Source organism: Chiloscyllium plagiosum, unplaced genomic scaffold (genome assembly GCF_037043375.1).
Source record: "Chiloscyllium plagiosum isolate Xiang-an unplaced genomic scaffold, Cpla_swu_hap1 HiC_scaffold_48, whole genome shotgun sequence".
Taxonomy (NCBI): Eukaryota; Metazoa; Chordata; class Chondrichthyes; order Orectolobiformes; family Hemiscylliidae; genus Chiloscyllium; species Chiloscyllium plagiosum.
The window spans coordinates 12,763,599-12,788,074 of NW_028270186.1; the positions used below are offsets into that span (position 1 = coordinate 12,763,599).

Consider the following 24,476-nt stretch of genomic DNA (forward strand, 5'->3'; position numbering starts at 1 on the left):
CCAAAACAACATCAGTGAGGGCTGGCAACACTGAGTTGTAACGTTCAGCGTGGCTACAGAACACATGTCTAGGCTACCCACAAATTTTCTGAAAGTCCTACAGGAAGCATTGTTTATACCTAAATATGCAATTTAACCATATTCACAACCTTACTCAACCTGACCTCCTTTATGTCATCACACTACTGTGAAATATGTTCAACACAAGCACACTGATTGTTTTCTTGTATCCCTCTTCGCTGACATCCTCTTCCACCTCCCAACCACACTTCCAGCTGTGTTTGTTCCTGGAAAAATTCTGCTCATAGCAGCATTGTCAAATTCCCAATTGTTTTAATTTTAGCCCACCATTCACCACAACAGTTTTGCATTTCACCTTCACCTCTGCTGCTGAGTATATTGCACATATTGTGATCACTTCAGCTGAAACTACTCAATGTTTAGGATTATCCTTGAATGAGAAGTTAATTCTTGGCTTTGCTTTGCAATAAACCATCTTCTTCAAAGATTCTAATGTGCCTCCTTCAACCATCCTTGAGCAACAAGTGCAAGAGCTCATGGATTCCACTATTGCTAAAAGAGAGACCATCCCATTCAGTAGCCTTTGCCATTTATTGTCTGGCACAAAAAAAAAACAAATGGGCAAGATGACCTGACCATGACTAACACAGAAAATGAATGATGATATTGGCCTATCCACATCCCCTTTTAGATTTCTAATATTCTCATCACAACATGCTATTCTACCAATCCATTCCAATCATACCATTTGAATATATTGTACTCCACCCCTCCTCCAAGACATTAATATAGCCAGTAAATAATCGAAGAACCCAGCACTGATCCTTGTTGCATTCCACTAATTCCTTCTTTCCAACCTCAAAAAATACCCATTGATCCTGACTCACTATCTTCTCTGTAATAAATACTTTGGAATCCTAGTTCATAGTGTTTCCTCAATACCATGAGCAACATCCTTGTGCACATATCTTGTGCAACATCCTTGTATGTATCTCCTTATCAAAGGTCTTCTGGAAATTCAAATCCAAACTCAAAGGCAGCACAGACATGGGAAGTCACCATCCGCAAGTTCCCAGTCAAGCCACTTGCTATCCTGACTTGAAAATATCTTGCCATTCTTTGTATCACTGGGTCAAAATCCCAGAACCCCCTCTCTAACCTACACCAAATGGATTACAGCAATTCAAAAAAAAAAAGCACACCAGGTGCAAGAGCTATTTGGGGTAATAAGTACCGGTCTAGCCAGTGAAACTCATCCATCTGAATGAATTTTTAAAAAGCCAGGCAAAAGTGAGTACTGCAGATGCTGGAGATTAGAGTCAGGAGTATGATGCTGGAAAATAAACAGCAGGTCAGGCAGCATCCGAGGAGCAGGAAAATCGACATTTTGCGCATTCCTTCACTCCTGATGAAGGGCTTTTGCCCAAAACGTTGATTTTCCTGCCTCTTGGATGCTGCCTGACCTGCTGTGCTTTTCCAGAACTGCACTCTTGAATAAAAATGTCAGTACCCTGCTATTTGCCTCCCTGGTTTATGCACTGTCTCTAAGCTGCTTCTATATCTTATCAAAATCTACATTTCACTAAAACTATCCTGAATTAAAATGTTCTAGTAACCCACTGGTTTTTAAACCATCTCCAAAATATCCAACAAAATATACAGCAATGAACTGAATAAAAATCAATTCATTTTATTGCAATAAATAATCTTGTCAGATGCAGGGAAAGCCATTGTTCTGAAAGAAATTCTGAGAGAAAACAGTCCTACATAAAAAGAAGGGTAATTTGTCTTCTTAAATGTCAGGTTGTATCATTTTCATCCCCCTGTTCTGGTTAGATAAATGCTTTATAATGAGAAAAAAAGGATGCAACAATCATTTTTGAAACGTATGTCTGAAATTTGTCAGTACAGTCGCGAGCTGGCATACTGTGCTCTGAAATCTTGCATGCGTGAATTTATATTCGTATTTCTGCAGACAAGGAAACCTGAATCTATCAAGTCACTGAAACCCAGTGATTCAGTCCCCCACCAAGACAAAGAGGGATGAATTCTTCTTTTGCTATTAGTGGCAGCAAATAATGAGCAGTGATTCAATGAATTCTTCGGGGAGGGTGAATGAAATTATATTAGGCTCACATTAATATTGAAGAGAGAGAAAAGGCACAAAACACACAGGTAATGAGGTGAAGTAATAAATAGGCTGGCTGTTTGATTGGCAGTGTAATTGGCTTTCATAATGTTACAATCACGGGGGAAGTGACAAGGAATTATACTGTCAATCACTTATTTGATTTTTCAAAACACCTGCACAAATGTCACAAAAAACTGCAATCATGTCACATTGATATTCTTATATAGCTGCACAAAATACATTTCAAACTAACTTTTCTGATTATTAATGCACAGTAGAGGGTTTACACATTAAAACTTGTTTAAATTGCCAGTTTGAAAAAAAATCATTGTGTTGAATGAGCACCGTCTCCTCCAAAAATGATGACTTTGCAACACTGAGAGCTGGGGAAAAGCCCACTCAGATTAAATTGCAGCTTTGGCTGCTCTCGCAGTACGGTGCATACATTCATGCAACAAATTTGATTTTGGTGGAACTGTAATTGGGGGAGTTTTAAGACAGAAACACAGAAAATAGGAGCAGGAGTATGCCATTCAGCCCTTTGAACCTGCTGTGTCACTACATATGATAATAGCTGATCATCCATCTCATTAACCCTGTTCCTGCTTTCTCCCCCATACCCCTCAGTAATTTTAGCAATAAGAACTTTCTCCAACTCCTTCTTGAAAACATTCAATGCTTTGGATTCAACTGCTTTCTGTGGCAGAGAATTCCCCAGGCTCACCACTCCTCATCTCAGTCCTAAATAGCCTACCCATATCCTTTGAGTGTTATTCCTGGATCTGGACTCTCCAATCATCAGGAATATCCTTCCTGCATTTACCCTGTCTAGTGCTGTTAGAATTTTTCAGGTTTCTGTGAGATCTTCCCTTAGTTTTCTGAAATCCAGTGAATGTACTCCTAAATGACATAGTCTCTCTTCATATGTCAGTCTTGACATCTCAGGAAATAGTCTGGGAAACATTTGTTGCACTCCCTCCATCATCAGAATAGCCTTCCTCAGAAAGAAGACCAAAACTGCACACAATTTTCCAGGTATGGTCTCTCTAAGGATCTATACAAATGCACTGAGGCATCCCTGTTTCTGTGTGTGAATCCTTTTCTATCATACCATTTGTCTTCTTCAATGCCTGGGGCAACTACATGCTGACTTTCAGTGACTGATGTACAAGGACACCCAGGCCTCATTTCACCCCTCCTTTCCCAATCTATCCCCATTCAGATAATAATCTACCTAATAATAATCTAATAAGATACCAAAGCGGATAATCTGACACATATCCACATTATACTTCATATGTCATGCATTTCCCAAGTCACTTAACTTGTCTAAAACACACTGAAGCATCACTGCTTCTTCCTCACAGCTCATCCTCAGAGCTGTCTTTGTATCATCTACAAACTTGGACATATTACATTTAGTCCCCTCATCTAAATAATTAATATGTATTGGGGTGGCATGGTGGCTCAGTGGTTAGCACTGCTGTCTCACGGTACCAGGACTCGGGTTCAATTCCAGCCTCGGTTGACTGTCAATGTGGAGGTTGCACACTCTTCCCATGTCTGCGTGGGTTTGCTCTGGTTTCCTCCCACAATCTAAAGATGTGCAGGTTAGGTGAATTGGCCATGCCAAATTGCCCATAGTGTTCAGGGATAAGGGTAGGTTAAATGCATTAGTTAGGGGTATATGTAGAGAAATGGGTTTGGGTGGGATACTCTTTGGACGGTCGGTGGGGACTTGTTGGGCTGAAGGGCCTGTTTCCACACTGTAGGGATTCTGATTCTAATTCTATTGTGAATAACTGGGATTGAAGCACTGGTCCTTGCAGTATTCCCACTTGTCACTGTCAGATACTCAGAAAAAGGCCCATTAATTCCTACTTTTTGCTTCCTATCTGCAGCTGGATCTCTAACCATATCAGCCCACTTCCACAATCCCACATGTTTTAATTTTACATGTTAACTCTTATGTAGAACCTTATCAAACATTTACTAAAAGTGCAAGTAAACCACATCCACTGGCTCTCCTTGTTCACCCTCTTCATCTCCTTGTTCATCTATATCATCTCTTTCTCTATGTCACCAGTTGACAGTTTATTTGCAAATCTGAAGTATTTATTTTTCACACTTCTGATCGTAAATTTGTTTTTACAAATCAAATTTGTAGTTCCACCTGGTTCTCATCATGATTCAAGCTGTTGTTACAGAATCATTGATGTCTACAGCTCAGAAAAAAGGCCATTCTGCCTCTCAAGTCTGCACCAGTCAAAAGCGACCAACAAACTATTCTAATCCCATTTTCCATAACTTGGCCCAAAGCACTGGCATCAGAAGTGTACATTTAAACACTTCTTCAATGCTTTGAGGGTTTCTGCAGCCAATAGCTTCACAGGCACCAAGTTCCAGATTCCCACCATCCTCTGGGTGAAAAAAACTAAATAGTCACATCCTCTTTAAATCTCCAGCCTCTTTGCTTAAATCTATGGCTCCGGGTCATTGGTCTCACCACCAAGGGAAAAGTTCTTGTCTACACTGTCTTAATAATTTTCTGCATCCTGTACATGTACATATACCTATACATGCTTAATAATTTTAAAAATCTCAATCATGTTGCCCCTCAGTCACCATTGCTCATCAGAAAACAATCCCAGTTATTTAATCTCTCTTCATAATTAAAACTGTAGAGCATAGGCAATGTCCTGGCAAATCTGCTTTCCACCCTCTCCAGGGCCTAACTAACTGTTCATATAGTTCTAGCATAACCTCTCTGCTTTTAAACTCTATGCCTTGGCTAATAAAGGCAAATATTCCATATGCTTTCTTCACTATGTCATCTATCTGTCTTGCGACCTTAATGCACTGTAGACATGCACACCAAAGTCACTTTGACCCTCAATGCATCCCAGAGTCCTACTGATCATTGTGTATTGCCTTGCCTTGTTTGTCCTTCCCAAGTGCATCACCTCATACTTACCCAGATCAAACTTAATTTCCACTGATCAGCCGACCTGACGAGCCCATCTATATCCTCCTATAATCTAAGGCCATCCTCCTCACTACTTACTACTCCACCAATTGTGTTGGGATATGGTGTGGAACATGCATCTTTGCCACCAGCTCCACAGGATTTGATGTATGGATGTAAAACGGTGACTAGTTTTTCAGAAATTCACTAAAAACAACTTGTCCCCTGAATTATACATGGATGGTGCAAGTATGGTAATTTCCAAAAGAATCAGTTTTAAGGGAAAAGTGCTGATCAGTAACCTGTTTCATTACCTTGGTTGTTGCCAATAAGTCTTTGACATTGTCGGAGACTGTGATAATTTGTGTTGAGAAACTTTCTTCACATTTTACATTCGTTGTATCAAACTATGGACAGAACTAATTCAAATTTGTGAAATGTTTGAACGGATAAATTGTGACACATGACTTTCATTGGCAAATAAATCTGTAACATGTGTGCATGAACATAAGGTTAGTCACATAAGTATCCAGCTTGATGGTCCTAGAAACTTCTTCATGTAATGGATGAAAAGCCTATTATCAAGAATAGATATAAAAGCTGAATGATATGTTTTGGTGAAAATTACTTTAAGTTAAAGGTAAAGCGAACAATCTGGGAATGGGATAGACATATGGTGCCATGTCAGTGGATAAGGAGGAATGGATACACAGATGTTTTCTCCCATTGTCAGACATGAATGATAGACTAAACATCCTCCTTTTTGACAACCTTGCATGACTTTGATATCTTCACCTCCTCTTCCTACTTCCCACTTCAAGAAAGCTACGGTTCTTACCTGTTATGCAACAATTATCTCTGGCACACGAACAAATGTGAAACGTGGTGTGCCACTGGCCCGTTTTACTTCAGGTATTTGTGTTTCTAAGGCTAAGGCTGTTAGGCACCTTCATCTCCTGTTACTAAAAACCTGAGATATACTGTCTTGGTCAAATGGAAGTAAGTGTGGATTCACCCCATCTTTGAAGACTGCATTATGGCACTGTTTGCACCTGATTCACAAACTGCAGAGATTTTAGACTCTTTTAAGTTTTTGCTTCCTTGTGTGATCTTTGGGGTTTTGTAAACACAAGCCGGTACTGCTTGATCACTGGGTGGTGATTTCTCTGATTTTTTTAACTGGATGTGCTGTGTACTATGGATCTGCATTCTTATTTTTTCCAAATAAGATGTTGGCAATCTGAAGTGCCAACCACTGAGCATCAAGAAGCCAAATTCCAGAGTTCATTATCCACACAGTAAATTCACCTCACTGGAACAAATACTTTGATTTGATTTGCTTCTGAGTGCTGACTTTCCAAATGCTTTACATTGCCAGTGAAGGTGTCTTTATTTGAAACAAGTTACAACTTGTTAGCTTTGCTGTGCCTCAGTATTTAAAGGAAGCCAGGTGCTCTCCCCCAGGGAGTATGGCGAACTGAGGGCACTACCCTTGGCTGCTATAATAACATTTCTCTGCATCCCTTTGGCATAATGAAATGGCCCCAGCTTATTTCAGCAAAAGAGTGGCCCACGCAGTTGTAGAAAAGTCAGGAGGGTTTATTATGTCCTGTTCAGAAAATAACTTATTGAGGAGCAGTCTAAAGTTGCGGAAAGGGATCAGAAGGCACACTGCGAAGTAGCAAGTAAGTTTCAGAGGACAGGGCCTTACAGCTGACTGTAAGAAGGAAGGGCTTGAAGACAGGAGTAGAACGTGGAATTCTGATGGGTGTAAGCTGAATAACGTTGCTGAGGTGAAAATAGGTCATGAAGCAGCATAAAAAGCAGAACAAAGGTTTTGCATTGAGTGTGTCATCTTTGTAGCCGATGGAGTTCAGTTAGGAGATGATGAATTGCACCTCATATAGGCCAAGATACTGAACACTAAGTGTTTGTTAAGTTAGAGTTTGCTACCCTCATGGGAACAGTGAAGAAACATGCTTTCACTATGGATATGTGCATAACTTGAACCTCTTTATTAGAGTCCAGGTTACATCTCACTGTGTAGACTCTACACAGCAGGTTTTGTTCCATAATCAAAATCTCATTTCACAGAGAGATTATTTTAAAATAATTACACACAGAGCACTTCTTTCCACTTTATCTCCTTTACTGCTTTATGGCTGTTGCTGAGCAATTAGAGCAGAAGTCTAACATTCACATGTTTAAAGCAAACCAAAATATCACATGAATGTTTTCATATCAGTGGGAACAAATGTATGTGCCATGAAGAAAGGTTAAATACGTCAGTAGCTGGGAAAGACATGCAAGAAAAATGGCATTACATGATGAACACAAGATAACAGCTACGTTGATGTGACAATGGACTTATTAACATCATTCAAGTGATTAATGATGCAGTAATGTTGTCTCTTTTGTGTCTCAGGAATTGATACCATCACAGCTGAGGGTGTCAGGCTCCAGGACTCCTGATCACCACAGCCAAAAGTGACAGAGGCTCAATCACCTTGTTTTGAAATTTATTCTTCCATGGGATGTGGGCTTTGACAACATTTGCAAGGGCAAGGACAACATTTATTGCCCCTCCGATGCATTTAAATGTCAATCACATTGCTGTACATATTCTAAATTTTTCCACCTGCTAAATTTTCATGCAATTGGTCTCTTGTATCTGGTATTTCCAAAAATGAGACATTGGCTGTTTGGGGACTAGAGCTGTGCAGTTGCCTTCAGGTGGAGGTGCAGGGCTGTCTTGTCACTGGTCCTCACATGGTGCCGATGTTAAGTTGACAAGTCTCTCAACCCCATGCGAATTCATAATTGTGGCCTGAGCCTTGCAGTTTGAACTTTGAGCAATGTGTTGAAGAACATATCCTATAAATACAGCCTTATAAAATGGGAGGAACACTAACTGAAGGAATTCGTCCAGGTTTTGCTGAAACAGGACATCGCCTACCATGCATCATAAGTTTGATATTTTCCCTAAACCTGTAGCTTATAAAATGCGTTTGCCCTTAAAGTTGTTGGAAGTGCAAGTTGATAACTAGCAACAGGCCATTTGGTATTTTAGTGAATGATGGAATCAACAATCTGAAAGGACTAAAAATGAGCGACAGTACAAATGGAGAGGTTGATGAATTAGAGTCATACCCGTAACATTAAGAAGGACAGTAAGATTGGAATAACAGAGAGACAAGCAAGGATATGGAAATGAGTCAGAAAAAAAACTGCAAGTGAAAAATGTCTTAGGTCTCTAAAAAGAATTTAATACAGACTGAGTTTAAACTGTTCCATGCCTGGCTCAAGAGTTTGATTGACATGGCATGAGCAACGACCATTCCATTATGTGGGTATCCAGGCTAATATACAACAACTTAAGCGTTCTGCGGTGAGCTGACTAAAGTTTATTGTGCAAATGCAACAAGTTCTTAAAGATATGCAGTTTGAGGGAGAGCTGGCATTTTCAATGAGGTGAACAGGGAGATGTGCAAATTGTTCAGACAAATGTGGCAATTTGCAATTCATGAGGCAGATCTCCTTCAACCTAAGTCATTGAACGACTTATAGATTGATAACAGCAAAAAGCCCAAAATAACAAAACTGCGCCAAGATATGTTTCTCAATGATTTCATATAGTGAAAACAAATGGTGTAAAATGTGGTCATTTTTACTGCATTAAAATAACTGTTTTCAAAGGCTCTAAATATAACCATGTCCATGTTTGCAAATTACCAAAACCCCATAAAAAGCATGATATTATTCACTGTGTACAGATAGATGGAAGAAAACTTGAATACCTGGTTATGTGGATAGGACAAAACAATATCTCTGATGTAAAATATGGATTAACTCGTGAAAATGAGTTCTCCTGTTCCAATCCTTGAGAATCAATGATCCCTTGCAGAAAAAAAACAAACCCTTAATCTGCTGCATGGAGAGATGTAAATTTGACAAGGGACCTGCTTTGCAAAAAGGTTATGCTGGAGGTGAGAAATGCTCTATCAATTTTCATTTGGAATCAGACAGTTGAACACATAGAACAGAAATTCCCAGGGTAAGAAACAATTCTCTTTGAGTGATTTTTTTGTTACCAATTATGCTCGATGTAATTGCTGTTTTAATTTTGAATAAAATATGTGGGCTTCCATTAATACAGACAGTATTCCTGCAATAATTAAACTACCCCACATTCCTTTGCTTATTTATTTACAATCTCATGGGTTGGAACTAGCTGGAGGCAAAGACCTCGCTCATGAATTATGTCTCACCATCAATGTACCTTAAAAAGACATGTTCATGATATCCGTCAATGGATGACTGCATGACACCCAAGGTATAAAGATCTCATCCATCTTAGCAGAGATCATTTGCAGCATGATGTGGAGATGCCAGTGTTGGACTGGGGTATGAAAATGTGTTGCTGGAAAAGCGCAGCAGGTCAGGTAGCATCCAGGGAACAGGAGAATCGACGTTTCGGGCATAAGCCCTTCTTCAGGAATGAGGAAAGTGTGTCCAGCAGGCTAAGATAAAAGGTAGGGAGGAGGGACTTGGGGAGGGGCGTCGGAAATGCGATAGGTGGAAAGAGGTCAAGGTGAGGGTGATAGGTCAGACTGGGGTGGGGGCGGAGAGGTCAGGAAGAAGATTGCAGGTTAGGAAGGCGGTGCTGAGTTCGATGGATTTGATTAAGACAAGGTGGGGGGAGGGGAAATGAGGAAACTGGTGAAATCCGAGTTCATCCCTTGTGGTTGGAGGGTTCCTAGGTGGAAGATGAGGCGCTCTTCCTCCAACCGTCGTGTTGTTGTGGTCTGGCGATGGAGGAGTCCAAAGACCTGCATATCCTTGGTGGAGTGGGAGGGGGAGTTGAAGTGTTGAGCCACAGGGTGGTTGGGTTGGTTGGTCCAGGTGTCCCAGAGGTGTTCTCTGAAATGCTCCGCAAGTAGGCGGCCTGTCTCCCCAAAATAGAGGAGGCCACATCGGGTGCAGAGGATGCAATAGATGATGTGTGTGGAGGTGCAGGTGAATTTGTGGCGGATATGGAAGTATCCCTTGGGGCCTTGGAGGGAAGTAAGTGGGGAGGTGTGGACTGGGGTATACAAAGTTAAAAATCACACAATACCAGGCAGAAGAAGCAACAGGTGTATTCACAGTGCACGGGAAAGATTATATCCTGGGATAGATTACTTTTCTGAATTTCCCATTGTTCAATGACTTAGCAATTTAAGGAATGTGATCATTGTGACATGATGAGTGCTGTTTTCAGTTAATCCAATCTAACTGATCAAATAGTGCACGACAATGGACTGCAGTTCAGTGGTAAACCATTTCAAGACATGTACTAAGTGGAGATTGACCCATACGACATCATCACCCACCACTCATGCTCAACAACCCAGCAAAGCATACAGCTTATTAACAAATACATGACCACTCAATATGGAGCAACAAAACAAGACTTTTGCATTGCATTGCTGTATTTTTGTGTGACAGCAATGGAGATGGTGAAGAGTGATGAGAGTGAAGATGAATATTTGATCATGATTGTGTGGCAATCACAACCACCAGTGGCATGATAACCAAGTTAACAATTAAGTGCAACCAAAAACAAGGTATATCTCTCCAGACAGATAAACACTCACAGGCCAGTCCTAGCTATCAAAGCGTCATATTGAAGTTTAAAATGTTAGGCATATAATTTCTGTTTTTCCTATCTTCATAATGAGTAAATTGACAACACCTGTCTGGGATAGGTTTTTAACATTGGAAACAGGAGGGTGCTGTGTTATGTGTCATTATACTTTTAAGGGGCATACTCTTGACATCTTCACTGCATTACAGCACATGACCTGCAAGGACAATGATCTCATACTCCATCTTAACTGAGATCATTTGAAGTATGGCACTCCATGGCTTCTCTTTCATAACCTCCAAGCTTAATGTTGTCCCAGACACATATCCATCCCAGGAATATACTGTTTGCTACAATAGCTCAGTTGAATACATGCCTGTTAAATTCTTTGTTCCCACAATATCAACATGTAATTTCTTATGTTGTGGGAGATGACATAAGCATTGCTGCATAAGAGTCAAAGCACCTTGTTAGAGGCAAACACACACCACCTAACCTATTTTTGATAATGGGGAGACTGAATGGAATGAAAATAAGTACTCATAAAATAGACACATTATTGTCTCGCATTCATCAGGCCAATTTGCAACAAGTGTCAATACAAAGTGAAACAAACATTTATACTGTGTGAAAGGAGAGTGCTGATGAGCTGACAAGTGGACTTTCAATGGTATAGATGAAGCCATGGATGATGAACCAATTAATGATTGAAATAACTCCATAGAGGCCGGTATCTCATCACCAAGTCACCTTTAGTTCACACGTGGCTCCCTCAGAGCCAGCTCCCTCAGAATGAACAGAATGTCTGACACTTCTGTTTATATCTGACAGCCAGGGCTCCCTGATTGGATCCAATCAGAGAACTCATATCCTATGAAGTCTGACCTTGTAACAATCACAACAATGACAACTGATGGTTTTCTCCAAAACATTGTTTAAATTTTTAACAAGGCTGGTTAACTTTCCGTGATCAAAGCAGTGCCCTGAGAAATGAGCCAGAAAATGTCAATTATTTTGTTGCATTGAAACATGTGCAGTGTGGGTGCATGTTCTTTCTGTCATCAAAGTATAGGGCCCTTTGTACTAATAAATATTGCTTCCAGAAAAGACAAATGCACCACACAGTAAGCCCAACTGATGATCCTAAATTGTTTGTCAGCATAATTCTCTACATACTGAGGATCATGCAGCAAATATTGTCCATTTGTGAATTGTATCAAATGTTGGAAACTGTTTTGTGCATTTGCAATCATGGGTTGTTTGACCAGTATGTTGTTAATTTTGAACAACTGATAGGAGATTTGTTTGACACATTCAACAAGTGCTTGGGATGTGCAACCTTAACACAGCATCACACCAGCACTGAAATTCATATTTCAATTACAGAGAGAATGTCTTTTTGCCTTGATAGCAACATCTTGTGTGTGGTGAACACCACTTGTCTTGCTCCTGCATAGTAGCAATATAAACTGTGGTGAGAAATGATCTAATCAAGCTAACCATTATCCTGCATGATGGAACAAAAATATGATTTCTTTGAATACAAACTGAATCTTCATGATGTAAGGTCATGATTTTTTTCCTGAGGTTTTTCCTACTTTATGAACATTGTTCATTTATATTTGTATTCACGGAAAACTTCATCCGCGCTGTCAATGGTCAACAAAGTGGACAGATTGGAAAATATGTGAGTGGTGAGCTAAATACAGGAGAAGCACAATCTAAGGTTTTGGCTCAATCAGAATACTGCACTAGGCAGGAAGCAGGAACCCCATAGCAGAGCTGGAACATGAAAATAGCCACCTCTAGTGAGGAATCTTATCTGCCTTGCTCCTTGTTCTTGTAGCATTTTCATACTTTAGTGGTTTTCATTGAAGAACTGAAGTCAGGTGCAAACAACTGGGCCTGCCAAGCAGCACAAGCCTGAGAAAAATGAATAAAGTTAATTAAGGCCACTTACTTAGTCTGATGCTTGGATCCCTGTAGATGAGCATGGTACTGTTCGATGGAATTCAGGATCACATGACACAAACTGCAAGTGTAACTCCGCTTCAGTGCTGCAAGAGAAGATGGAAGAATCAAACTGGTGATTAGCTAATTGATCCTGGTTTTAAGGTATGACTTTCATTGCTTCTGCTGTGCAGTTTTGACACTGGAGCATACATTACAATTTCAGAAGCATATCACAATGATTTTGAAATATACACATTAAGCAAGAAGGAGATTCTCCCATAGCTTTTCTGACGAAACAGAACGCTCAGGGGAGCATGGTTCAGGAAGTTCTACAGATTACAGTCAAACCCACAATGGTACATCCATTCAAACTAAAACAAGTTTGGGATGCACAATTCTGCTTTTATCAGAACTTGACTAGTCTCTTTCTGCCACAGCGTTACAAGAAGCAGAGACTTCTACTTTTACTTTCCTTTTTCAAAACTAATAAAACTCAGTTTGAAAATTCTGTTTTTGAAGAAAAATGGAAGCACTGTACTTTTACTAACTTGAACCCTCATGTTGAATTCCCTCTGAATGCTGGAGTCTCCCTAAAATAAAATCAGAAGTTGGGCTTCAAAAGAGCGTTATCAAATAAATATTCATACTAAGCCACATAAGGTGTTCAAAGCATGTCAGATTTAATTTTTAGGACAGTGCTTAAGGCTACATCGAGATGCACTTGCCCACTGTGAATTGTAGGGCTTCTGTGAAACTTCTTATCTGCCGAATTAGGTTGACTTTGGAAGTTTAGAGAAGCATGGGGATTAGGCTGGAGCTTGAAGGTGCAGGTTTCTGACGAAATCAGAAATAGAAGCTCTGGATTGACAAGGTTGGAAAATACAATGGGAACAAAGAAGCTGTGAAATTGTGAAATGATAATGAACAACTGTTACTTAGTGCTGACAGTAATGGGATGTGACAATCCAGCTGCTACTTAGAACAGTTTCATTAACACTGAGATGCAAAACATGGCAGACCAATTAATTGGTACATGTAGCTTTTATCTCTGAGGAAATATTACTGGTTTTCTGATGGTCTACTGGAATTAATATAAGCTGGGGGGATATGAAATTTACGCTATATGTACTCCTGCCTCAAAGTTTTGGGATTCAATCCCAAATCTCCACGCATTTCATAAGTATTACAAAAACAATGATATTTAACATTCAAAATACCACAATGTATCAGAACTCGTCGTTTACCCAATGTCTGTAAAAACTCTCTAACCCTATGGCAGTACCTCTCAAGAGATGAACTGAAGATGGGGTTACATTTACAACAACTGAGGTTTATGTAGCGCATTTAATACAGCAAACTTGCTTAGACACTTATGAGAGACCAGATAACAAACCACATAAATATATATTTGGATAGGTGACCAAAAGCTTGCTGAAAAGGTAGATCCTGGCAGGAAACCTAAGGTAGATATGATAGGGAACGTTGAGGGACAGAATTCCATTTCTTAGGGCCTTGCAGCTGAAGATATAACCACAAACGTAGAAATGATCTAAATCAGACCCACGAGAGGGCAGAATTGAAGGTAAAACCACAGATTACGACAACAGCACAACAACATCTTGTTTCTTTATTGCAGCTTACAGAAAGTAGGTGACACTGCTTAATGTTAATGGCTATATTTACATGGGCTACTGACATCGTTGTGGAACTAAAAGGTATAGGTGATATTAAAGCCATTTAATTTTCCTTTTAATCTGAAGTCAACAGAAGATTAAAGAAAAGTTGTCGAAAACACACAATAATTTCACAAACATGACAAAAGGGGTCACACAGAGGAACGCGCAGTGGCAATTTTTATATCTTTTCTCATGAAAGGGAGAAATCATGAATCTGTTAGCCTGGTACAGCAGTGTTAGCAGATGGCAAAAACTGAACATGTGTGTCAAAATCATGAACTCTTAAAAACACTTGGAGTAAATCGGAATAGAGAATATGGATTCAAAAAGGGTAGATGATGCTCAATGACTTGAATGTTTTGACAAATACAAAAACTACATAGAACAAGGGATGGACAGATATTACAAGTTTTGAGAAGATTTGTAGCTCAGGTTGAGGTTTTGGATGTAGGTTTCTTCGCTGAGCTGGAAGGATCATTTCCAGATGTTTCGTCACCCTACTAGGTAACATCTTCAGTGGGTCTCAGGCGAAGCACTGCTGATAATTCCTGTTTTCTGTTTATATGTTTGGGTTCCTTTGGGTTGGTGATGTCATTTTGTGTGGTGAAGTTGGTCCTAGGGAGTGTTGCTGAACAAAGAGACCTTGGAGTGCAGGTTCATAGCTCCTTGAAAGTGGAGTCACAGGTAGATAGAATAGTGAAGAAGGCATTTGGTATGCTTTCCTTTATTGGTCAGAGTATTGAGTACAGGAGTTGGGAGGTCATGTTGCAGCTGTACAGGACATTGGTTAGGCCACTGTTGGAATATTGCGTGCAATTCTGGTCTCCTTCCTATCGGAAAGATGTTGTGAAACTTGAAAGGGTTCAGAAAAGATATACAAGAATGTTGCCAGGGTTGGAGGATTTGAGGTTTAGGGAGAGACTGAACAGGCTGGGGCTGTTTTCCCTGGAGCGTCGGAGGCTGAGGGGTGACCTTATAGAGATTTACAAAATTATGAGGTGCATGGATAGGGTAAATAGGCAAAGTCTTTTCCCTGGGGTCGGGGAGTCCAGAACTAGAGGGTATAGGTTTAGGGTGAGAGGGGAAAAATATAAAAGAGACCTAAGGGGCAACTTTTTCACGCAGAGGGTGGAACGTGTATGGAATGAGCTGCCAGAGGAAGTGGTGGAGGCTGGTACAATTGCAACATTTAAGAGGCACTTCGATCAGTATATGGATAGGAGGGGTTTGGAGGGATATGGGCCCGGTGCTGGCAGATCGGACTAGTTTGGGTTGGGATATCTGGTCGGCATGGATGAGTTGGACCGAAGGGTCTGTTTCCATGCTGTACATTTCTATGACTCTATGACTCCAAGTGACTTCCTGTTCCTTTTCTCAGGGGGTGGCAGATGGGTCTAACTCGATGTGTTTGTTGATAGAGTTCTGGTTGTAATGCCATGCTTCTAGAATTCTTGTATGTGTCTTTGTTTGGCTTGTCCTAGGATGCATGTATTGTCCCAGTCGAAGTGGTGTACTTCCTCATCCGTATGTAAGGATGGGCAGATGTATATATGGCTTATTCGGCAGACGTTAAAAGTACCACCTTGCATGGAATCTATTAGATTGATAGATTAGCTAAATAGATTAGATGGATAGATGAGATAGATTGCTTGGATAAATAGACAGACAGATATACAGATAGATAACAGGAGACAGAGATTAAAGGCAAATTATAGGCTTAAGATTTCTGAGATGTGTTTTGGTGTCCCCTAAGGTCTACTCTTGAATCTATTTTGTGTTTTCATTTATAGCAAGGATTTAGAAATAAAGCATGGTGTCAAATTAGATTGGAAAAAAGGAACCAGATTTACTTCAATGTCTTTTATGGCATTAGGATGTGCTGAAGAATTTAAGTCAATTAAGTTACATTTGAATTTGAAGGGTGGGCATTCATAATGTTCCAGGAACAGACAAAGAAAATGTTTCAGAGACACTCTGAAGCCTCCCCTGAAGTGCAGCAGCATTGGCCTTAATGAGTGGGAGGAACTCACAACCAATCATTCAGAATGGTGATAACTTGCCCGTTAAGTTTCATCCTACTTGAAGTCCCAATGTTTTCATGATTAGGCAGATTAGTAGTACGGACGTTAAAAACAAAAGAAATGAAATTGGGATCCAACTACTTTGTGGGAGGTTCTGGCCCATGTGCCCAAATGATGTACAGGTTGACAATTGGCCTTTCTGGTCATATGAAGATTCATTGCAGAAATTTGTAACCTTCAGTCGACAATAGCCTTGAATTTAAGGATAGCTACCATCATCAAGTCTTAGAATCTATGGATTTGATTATGACACACTGTAAGTTTCTAAAATAGTAATGACACAAATGATCAAGCTGTTTTGATTTTGTTGGTTAAAGGCTTAATGTCAAAGTTAACTGAGAGAACAGTTGAGTTCTAAAGATCAAAATGACCTCAAACCACCAACAGTTGGCGCTTTCACAAATGCTGCCTAACCTTCTCACTATTTCCATCATTTTCTATTTTTATTTTGGATTTCCAAAATCCACAGTATTTTGCTTTCAATTATCAGCAGCTGTTAGCCAATGCTTAGAACTGTGAAGTCCCACTCAGGCATTTCCTTTCTTCCTGGTGGTGGAATTATAAATATTTACACACTTGTTGTTTTTCACTGTGTCCGACACCTGCACACACATGACATGGAAAAAAAAAGGGAGTAAAAAAAACCTGTGAAGTGTAAGTTTTTTGGGGAAAATAAATGCATAGTAAATGGCTACATTTTTCAGATTGGACCATGACGGAGATATAAAATTAAAGATATGTCTTTATTTCAAGATAGAAGGATAGAGAGAAAGCTGCAAATGGGCTACATAGGGCAGTTGAATGTAAAAGCAAAATTGTTTGATGAATTTGTACCTAACACTGGTGTGGCTACTTTTGCAGCATTATTTAGGGTTGTCTTCTTGTATTGATTCCAGACAAGACAAACAGGCCATCTTTTAACAGTTATGTGATGTCACAAAATGTGACACTCTAAGCGTCCTCACTATTAGTCACTCCATGATCAATGCAATAGAGTCAGTATTGTGCGTTTAGTCAGTTGGGTCCAAGTAATATCACACTAATAATCATTAAGCACAGAATTCAGGCCAAGTGTAAGTCTAGGATATCACAACCATGTAAATAGCATTGTTTGAAAACTTCAAGACGTCTGCCCCATCAGGAACCTAGACTTTGAGAGAAATGCTACATTAGCTAAGAAACTGGGAAGCACTGAAATTATATCATATTGGTAGGGGTATTTCGTAAAGAGAAACACATCATTTAGAGATCTGGGCATTCAACTGAGACTGCAAAATTGGTTAAATTGTAAATGAAGAATCTCACAGTTGTGAATGATTTTGAGGGTGTTAACAATAAAGCTTCTATCCAGAGGTCACTGAATAAGTTCCCAGACTCAAGCTAAGGTAGAAGTCAATATTTTCACAGACAGCATTGTAACAGTGTGAGATGACTTAACATGAAGATGATTTAAATATAAAGTAGGTTCCGTGTTTTTTTTTTGAAAATCAAAGGTCAAGAATAAATAACAAATGAATTGTTTCCAGCCGAATACAATTTGCACATTTCTACTCACAAATTCATCAGCCTGTTTCATCAATTAGCTCTTGATCTCAAGGAAGATGCAGGTAAATCATTCTCTGCTGCAGTATTCTATGTTTGTGTGGACAAGAGCAGATTTGTCACTGCCAAGAACTACTTGTAACAAGAGATAAAATGCTTCTGATTGAAAATTCCCAAGGATTAACCAAAATAAATAATTGTTTTCTATTGATTTGCCATCTCCCTTTATTTTCTGACTTCTCAACGAGTTTGAAAATACCCAATTAAAGAGTGTAATGGAAATCCAATTAAAAGACTGTAAACTGCATGTAACTGTCACAGAAATCCAAAGTTAATTTGAAAAGGAACTCAGCATAATGGCTCTTTACTATTCAATTTTCAAGGTCTTTTCATTGTTACTTTTAACTTTCCTTTCCAATTGGTTCACGCCTTTGAGAGCATAATTGCCTCACATCTCTGAGCTGGAGAATAGTGGTCATGTTACTGAACTATTAATTTGAGGTCTGGATTAATGATCTGGAAAATACGTTTAAACCTTACCACACCAGCTGGGCAATTTAAATTCAGTTCAATAAATTTGGAATAAAAAACTATTATCAGTCATGGTGACCATGAAAGGATCAGATTACTGTAAAGTCCAACTGGATCACTCATATCCTTCAGAGATGGAAATCTGCTGTCCTTACCAAGTCTAGCTAATATGCTATTCCAGACCTAGACTAAAAGGGAACCCTCTAAAGTGGTCTTGCATGCCATTCAGTTAAGGGTAATTAACAAGAAGTAATAAATGCCAGAGATTCCTTTATCTTGTTAATGCATGAATAATAATTTTTCAAACAGGAAGGCCTTCAGACCTTGCAATCTATTAATCTAAATCAACTTGAGAAAGGATTTGGAAACTGTAAAGACAGATGACTTATCCTGCTTGCTGCCAGTCTACATGGCTGCAGCTGCACTGCTGACAAGTTTTTGATATCCACAGATGTTGAGAAAGCTGTATTACTACCAGACTAAAATCAGAAAGGTTTAATGCAGTTTCCCAATTGTTTATTTAAGCTCTGTTTTTGTTAGTTAATTGTTAATGAGTTAATAGTCAGAAACAAATGCCTTGTTAAGACCTCTGCGATGACTGGCAAGTTCTAATCTGTTAACATCAGGATGTAGCTGAGCATGATCTTGACATCTGCCTGTCTCATGTCTGTCTCAAGAGACGATGGATTATGCCAAACATGTCTGTCACTCCTGTATTGAAAGCGGTCTGGTGGCCTCAGAGGTGAACTGTGGCAGTCTCTTTCAGCTGCAGACATTGATGACCATTGTTGGACAGAGATCAATGGCATTTCTTTTTTCCAGCAGTTTCTTTTCAATCATTTATTTTGTCCTTAACATTTTCCACGGCCTTCCTGCCTGCTTGTCTTCAGGCACTCTGGTCAACATCACATCCATATTGTCAGTGGACAAAATGTCACTTTGGCAGGTTTCTGCCCAAAAGTGTCAGGGTGTTGATAAGAATCCTTTGACCTGAAGAGCGTCCCTGACTGCCTTTTCTTTTTGTGTGAAAGCTCTCATAAGACTCAGGGAATGAAACTATTTTGACACTGGCGAAACTGAACACCAGAGTGGGTCAAGAAAACATGTTGAGACATGAGGGTACTGCTCACGATGGAACACTTGGCTGTTGAGGTGGCAGATGTAAACCTTATGAAGCAGTCTGACTATCAATGACATGGCCCTCTCTTGCCTGCAAAGAACTGAATGGTAGGATCCTATCCTTTATCCCTATCGGGAGTGCAATTCTATCAGCCTTCGATTAATTTTGGCAATGCATCTGGAGTTCTGGCCTCTTTTCTCAGGAGAAAAGTTTTATCCAGGAAATGCATTGTTCTAATGGCTCACAAAGAGCCTCAATGAACGAATGCTCATCCATCATCTTTTAAAGCTGAGCGGACAACCTCAGTTACTTGTCACTTCTTTCCTTTTTTTCTTTGGACAGCTTTGCGCCATGTGCCTTATTTTCAGTGCTTTTGCTTGACTTCATATTGATTGTCCCATCCAGACCAGTGAGATTTTATAAAACCAACAGTGAACGAAGACATGCATTCCAGCAACAAATGAATGAATGTCAACAGAATGTTGAACGACAGAGTTATTGCAGCAATCCGAGTTCTGTCATCCGTGATTCTGACAGCCAGACAGGAAAATTAATATGTAGCCATCAGCAATGGAAATGTTAATTTGGTTGTTCGTCTTTTGAACTCAAAAATGCTGACAGCAATTGCAGCACAGATATTGCCACCCAGGTGGAAATCAGCAGAAACGTCTGACTGAATCTGCAACTTTCTTTGTTTGCATTGTTCACTGCTATGGACAGCACATTTATTGATCAAGCCTTTGGCAGATTAAGGGTGTGATGTGATGCTTGTTTTTGTGTTCTAAGTGTGGCATCATGCTAGAGAATGCACACCACTGCAACTTGAGACCCAAGTATAAAAGCAAGGAACCACATCAGCAGTGCACCCCCCATTAATGATATGCTGTATTGTATATTTTCTCTTAATAATAAATACCATGGAGTGTTGACAAGACAGCAAGCTGAAAGAGAGATTTGCATGCCATTGTTAAGTTAAGTGGTTTACTCCCCATCTGCAGTTTAGTATTGGGCTTGGCTACATTTGTAGCACTGTCTCTTCTGGGTCACATGGCTGTGCATTCAAGGCCCACTGTGGGGCTAGAGCATAAGTCAAGGCTGCCACTCAAGTGCAGCCCAGCATTACTGCTGCATTTTTTTGAGTAGACAAGCAGTAGGGTGGAAGAGCACAGCAAATCAGGCAGAATCAGGAGGTGGAAAAGTCAATGTTTCAGGTTTAACCCATCTTCAGAAATGGAGGTGGTGGTAGGGGTAGCTGCAAATAAACAGAAGGAGGGAAAGGGTTGTGGGTGTGGATAGGGGCGGTGTGGTGAGGTGGTGGTAGGTGAATACAGGTGGTAGGTACGACCTGGTTGGTCATTAGGAGGAATGAATCCGACTGGTAGCTGGGAGGAGGGGTTGATCAAAGGGATGAAAGGCAGTCCGGGGATGGGTGGAAAGGCTATTCGAAATTGGAGAACTCAATGTTGAGTCCTCCGGGCTGTAGGCTGCCCAGACAGAAGATGAGGTGCTTTTTTCCTAATTTACGGTCTGATTCACTATAGCAAGTGTGGGAGGTGATGTCTTTTCAATCAATGCAGAGACTTCTTCATGGAGGCTGAATGCTGTTTTCTCATCAGCAATCCTCCAAATTATATTTGAGCGAGGTGTGGAAGAGTTGTACTCTGTAATGATGCTCCTTACCATTGGAAACAAAATGGCAACACTTACATTTTTCACTCCACAGTCAGGCCATCCTTCATTTTAATAACTAGGCACAAATAACAAGACTGTTATGCATAATTGCCACTTGTTCATTAACCTTGTTCAAGGAAAACATACAGTTGAAACTTAGTGTGTGATCTAACCTCAGACGACTGATAATTACACATGATCTTAATGACTTAACATATCCCATCAAACGCTTGTGGTGTTGTTCACACGTCTCATTTGTTGCTGTGATAAGTTGATTTACCCTGAAGAATTGTCCTGGGTAATCAAGTTTCCACTATATTTCCTTATTTTGTGCTCAGCAGGGCATCTAAGTATAAACAACAGGACCATGACTGCAGTTATGTCTGTAACCAATAATTAATCAGATCCCGCTGGCCATTTCAAGAGCCAGAGGCAACAGTTTTTTCAAATTACTGGTTACATGCAAGTAGATATTGAAATAACTATTAGTTTGGTAGCACCCTTGTCACCGATCGAAAAGTTGTGGTTTCAAGCCCCAGTCCATCAAAAGAAAATAGTCTTACACCGCAGCAGAGTATTGAGGGAATGTGGTGCTCAGTTGTTAAACTGAGCCCTGGTGACCCAGTCTGAAGATACAGGAGATCACCTGGTTCTATTCAGCAAAGGAAAAACGAGCTTCCCTGGTGTCTTTTGAATGGATCTCTTTAATATTAATGTTGATCTCGCTGTGCACCTTCTCAAAGACTGAAACATTTGCATCCTACACCCTGCTCTCTTACTCTGATACACTTGTAATAGTACGATCTGCCTGGAAGTCAAGTAGGACAGCACTTTTCACTGTACCTTGATATACATGACAATAATAAATCAAATCAAATCAAACAGCATAAAAAAAGATGATCAGATGGTTGTTTGTGAGAGCTGAGATGTTCTGTTTCCTCAATTACAGTGGTGACTATAGTTGAAGAAAGTTCATTTGCTGTAACCACTTTGGCAACTCATGATAGGTGTTACAAGACATACACATTTTTCATTCTTTTATCCTGTGGCTTCTCTGATACACAAGATTGAAGTCACTCTGATACAGGACTTACACAAGGACCTTGCTTTTCTCCTTGCTAATATTTTTGACCACTCTCCTGAAGGCTGAAATTACTGCTTGCATTATGTTTCCATGGAGCCATTTTTCAAGTAGGAACCAAGACTGCAAAGGTTTTATGATGATGGAGGCATCATATGCAAGCCTGCAATCAAAACTGCTCCAAGAAATTCTCTGTCAGCATGCGCCCAGGAGTGGTGGTCAAGCAATTTCTGGAAATACACTCGACAGTACCTGGTCTGCACTGTTCAGTACAATGCTCTATGTACTCATTGTCCAATCAAGGAAGTTGCTGTTGACATCACTTGAATCCTAAGAGAGGTGTCTATTCTTTGGTTCATGCATGTAATTATCTATTGTTTCTGATGTAAATGCTTTGCTAGTAGACTGACAAAAGGAACTCTAAAAACTAACTAAAAAGAATATGTTGCCAAATATCATTGTGCTTGTGTGCACCAATCGAGAAAATAAACTGGACAAATTGACACAACTCCAATTGTGGAAAACATCTACAGGTTTTATACGGTTGTGAAGAATTTAGAGTTTTATTTCATTTTGTTTGTGGGAGGGTGAGGGCAATAATTACTGCCCATCTTAAATTGCATAGAAGGTGGTGGTGATCTGCCTCCTTGAACCATTGTAGTCATTGGGAGTGTTGGCACACCCCAGCAGTACTGTCAGGGAGGCATCTCCATGACATTGACCCAGTGACAGTGAAGGAACATCGATATAGTTCCAGGTCAGGATGGTCTTGGAGAGATCTTGCAGGCAATGGTGCTTCTATGCATTTGTTGACACTGACTTCTAAGTGGTAGAGGTCATAGGTTTGGAAGGTGCTGTTGAAACAGCTTTAGTGTGTAACTGCAGTGGATCTTATAATTCACACAAACTGCTGCCACTCTCCATCAGTGGTGAAAGAACTGAACGCTGAAGGTGGTTGATTGCATGCCAATGAGGTAGGTTGCCTCCTCCTGGATGCTGTTATGCTTCTCAAACGTTGTTGGAGCTGCATTCATCCGGGCAAGCGGAGCATACTCCTCCCCACAATGACTCTTGACTGAGCAGGACAGCCTTAGAATGTCAGTGCTCGTTCAGGTGCACTGTGTGCTTTTAAAGATGGCACGGGTGCAAGCGATCCATTGTTTCAGTGGATGTCCACTGAATGGCAAGTTATTGAAGGGGCCACATGTGTTAAGATGGGGTGCCAATTGGACATGAAAAACACCACAGTGGCAGGGGAAGTAGGTCATGAGGTTAGCTTGGTCAGACTTGGCATGAAAATGCAGCAAGCTTACAGCGAAAACCCTCCAAAAAACTCTGTCCCACTTACACTTTGCAAGCAAAACATAGGATTCAGCCCATGGAATTACTTAAGATGTTTCAGGGCTTTTGCAAGATGTGTTCTATAATCCATTCATCTCTACCTACGATAAAAAAGGCTTAGAGACAGTTTGGTGTTTGAGATTCCAGTGGTTGGCTCATGGCCAATAAAAATATCCAAATTTAGGACTACGACAATAAATTTACAGAGGAGGTTGTGACAATTTATTTGTAAGATTAGATTACTTACAGTGTGGAAACAGGCCCTTCGGCCCAACAAGTCCACACCGACCCGCCATCCACCCAAACCCATTCCCCTAAATTTACCCCTTCACCTCATGCTACGGGCAATTTAGCATGGCCAATTCACCTAACCTGCACATTTTTGGACTGTGGGAGGAAACCGGAGGAAACTCACACAGACACAGGGAGAATGTGCAAACTCCACACAGTCAGTCGCCTGAGGTTGGAATTTAATCCAGATCTCTGGCGCTGTGAGGCAGCAGTGCTAACCACTGTGCCACCGTGCCACCCACAAAAGTTATGAGAATATGAAATGTAATAGTGTCTGTGGCTACTGAAACTGACAGTATCATGACCATTTCAGAGGGACCTGACAGAAAGTGAGGCAGACGAATTCAAGACAATCACACCTGACCTGCAGCTCCCACCATTAAAAATATACTACTTTAGAGCTCAGGACTCTCAAGATCTGTGAAACATACCCAGCAGCTGCTCCG

General features: G+C 40.3%; 1 protein-coding gene across 1 annotated transcript in view; it reads right to left on the reverse strand.

The window, feature by feature from the left end:
* The window catches only part of LOC122543133 (zinc finger matrin-type protein 4-like), a 166,392-nt gene that overhangs the window by 20,444 nt on the left and 121,472 nt on the right, over positions 1–24,476 (reverse strand). The window contains exon 6 of the mRNA XM_043681477.2: positions 12,704–12,800. Coding sequence (XP_043537412.1) covers positions 12,704–12,800 — 97 coding nt within the window. The remainder of the gene's footprint in view (positions 1–12,703; positions 12,801–24,476) is intronic.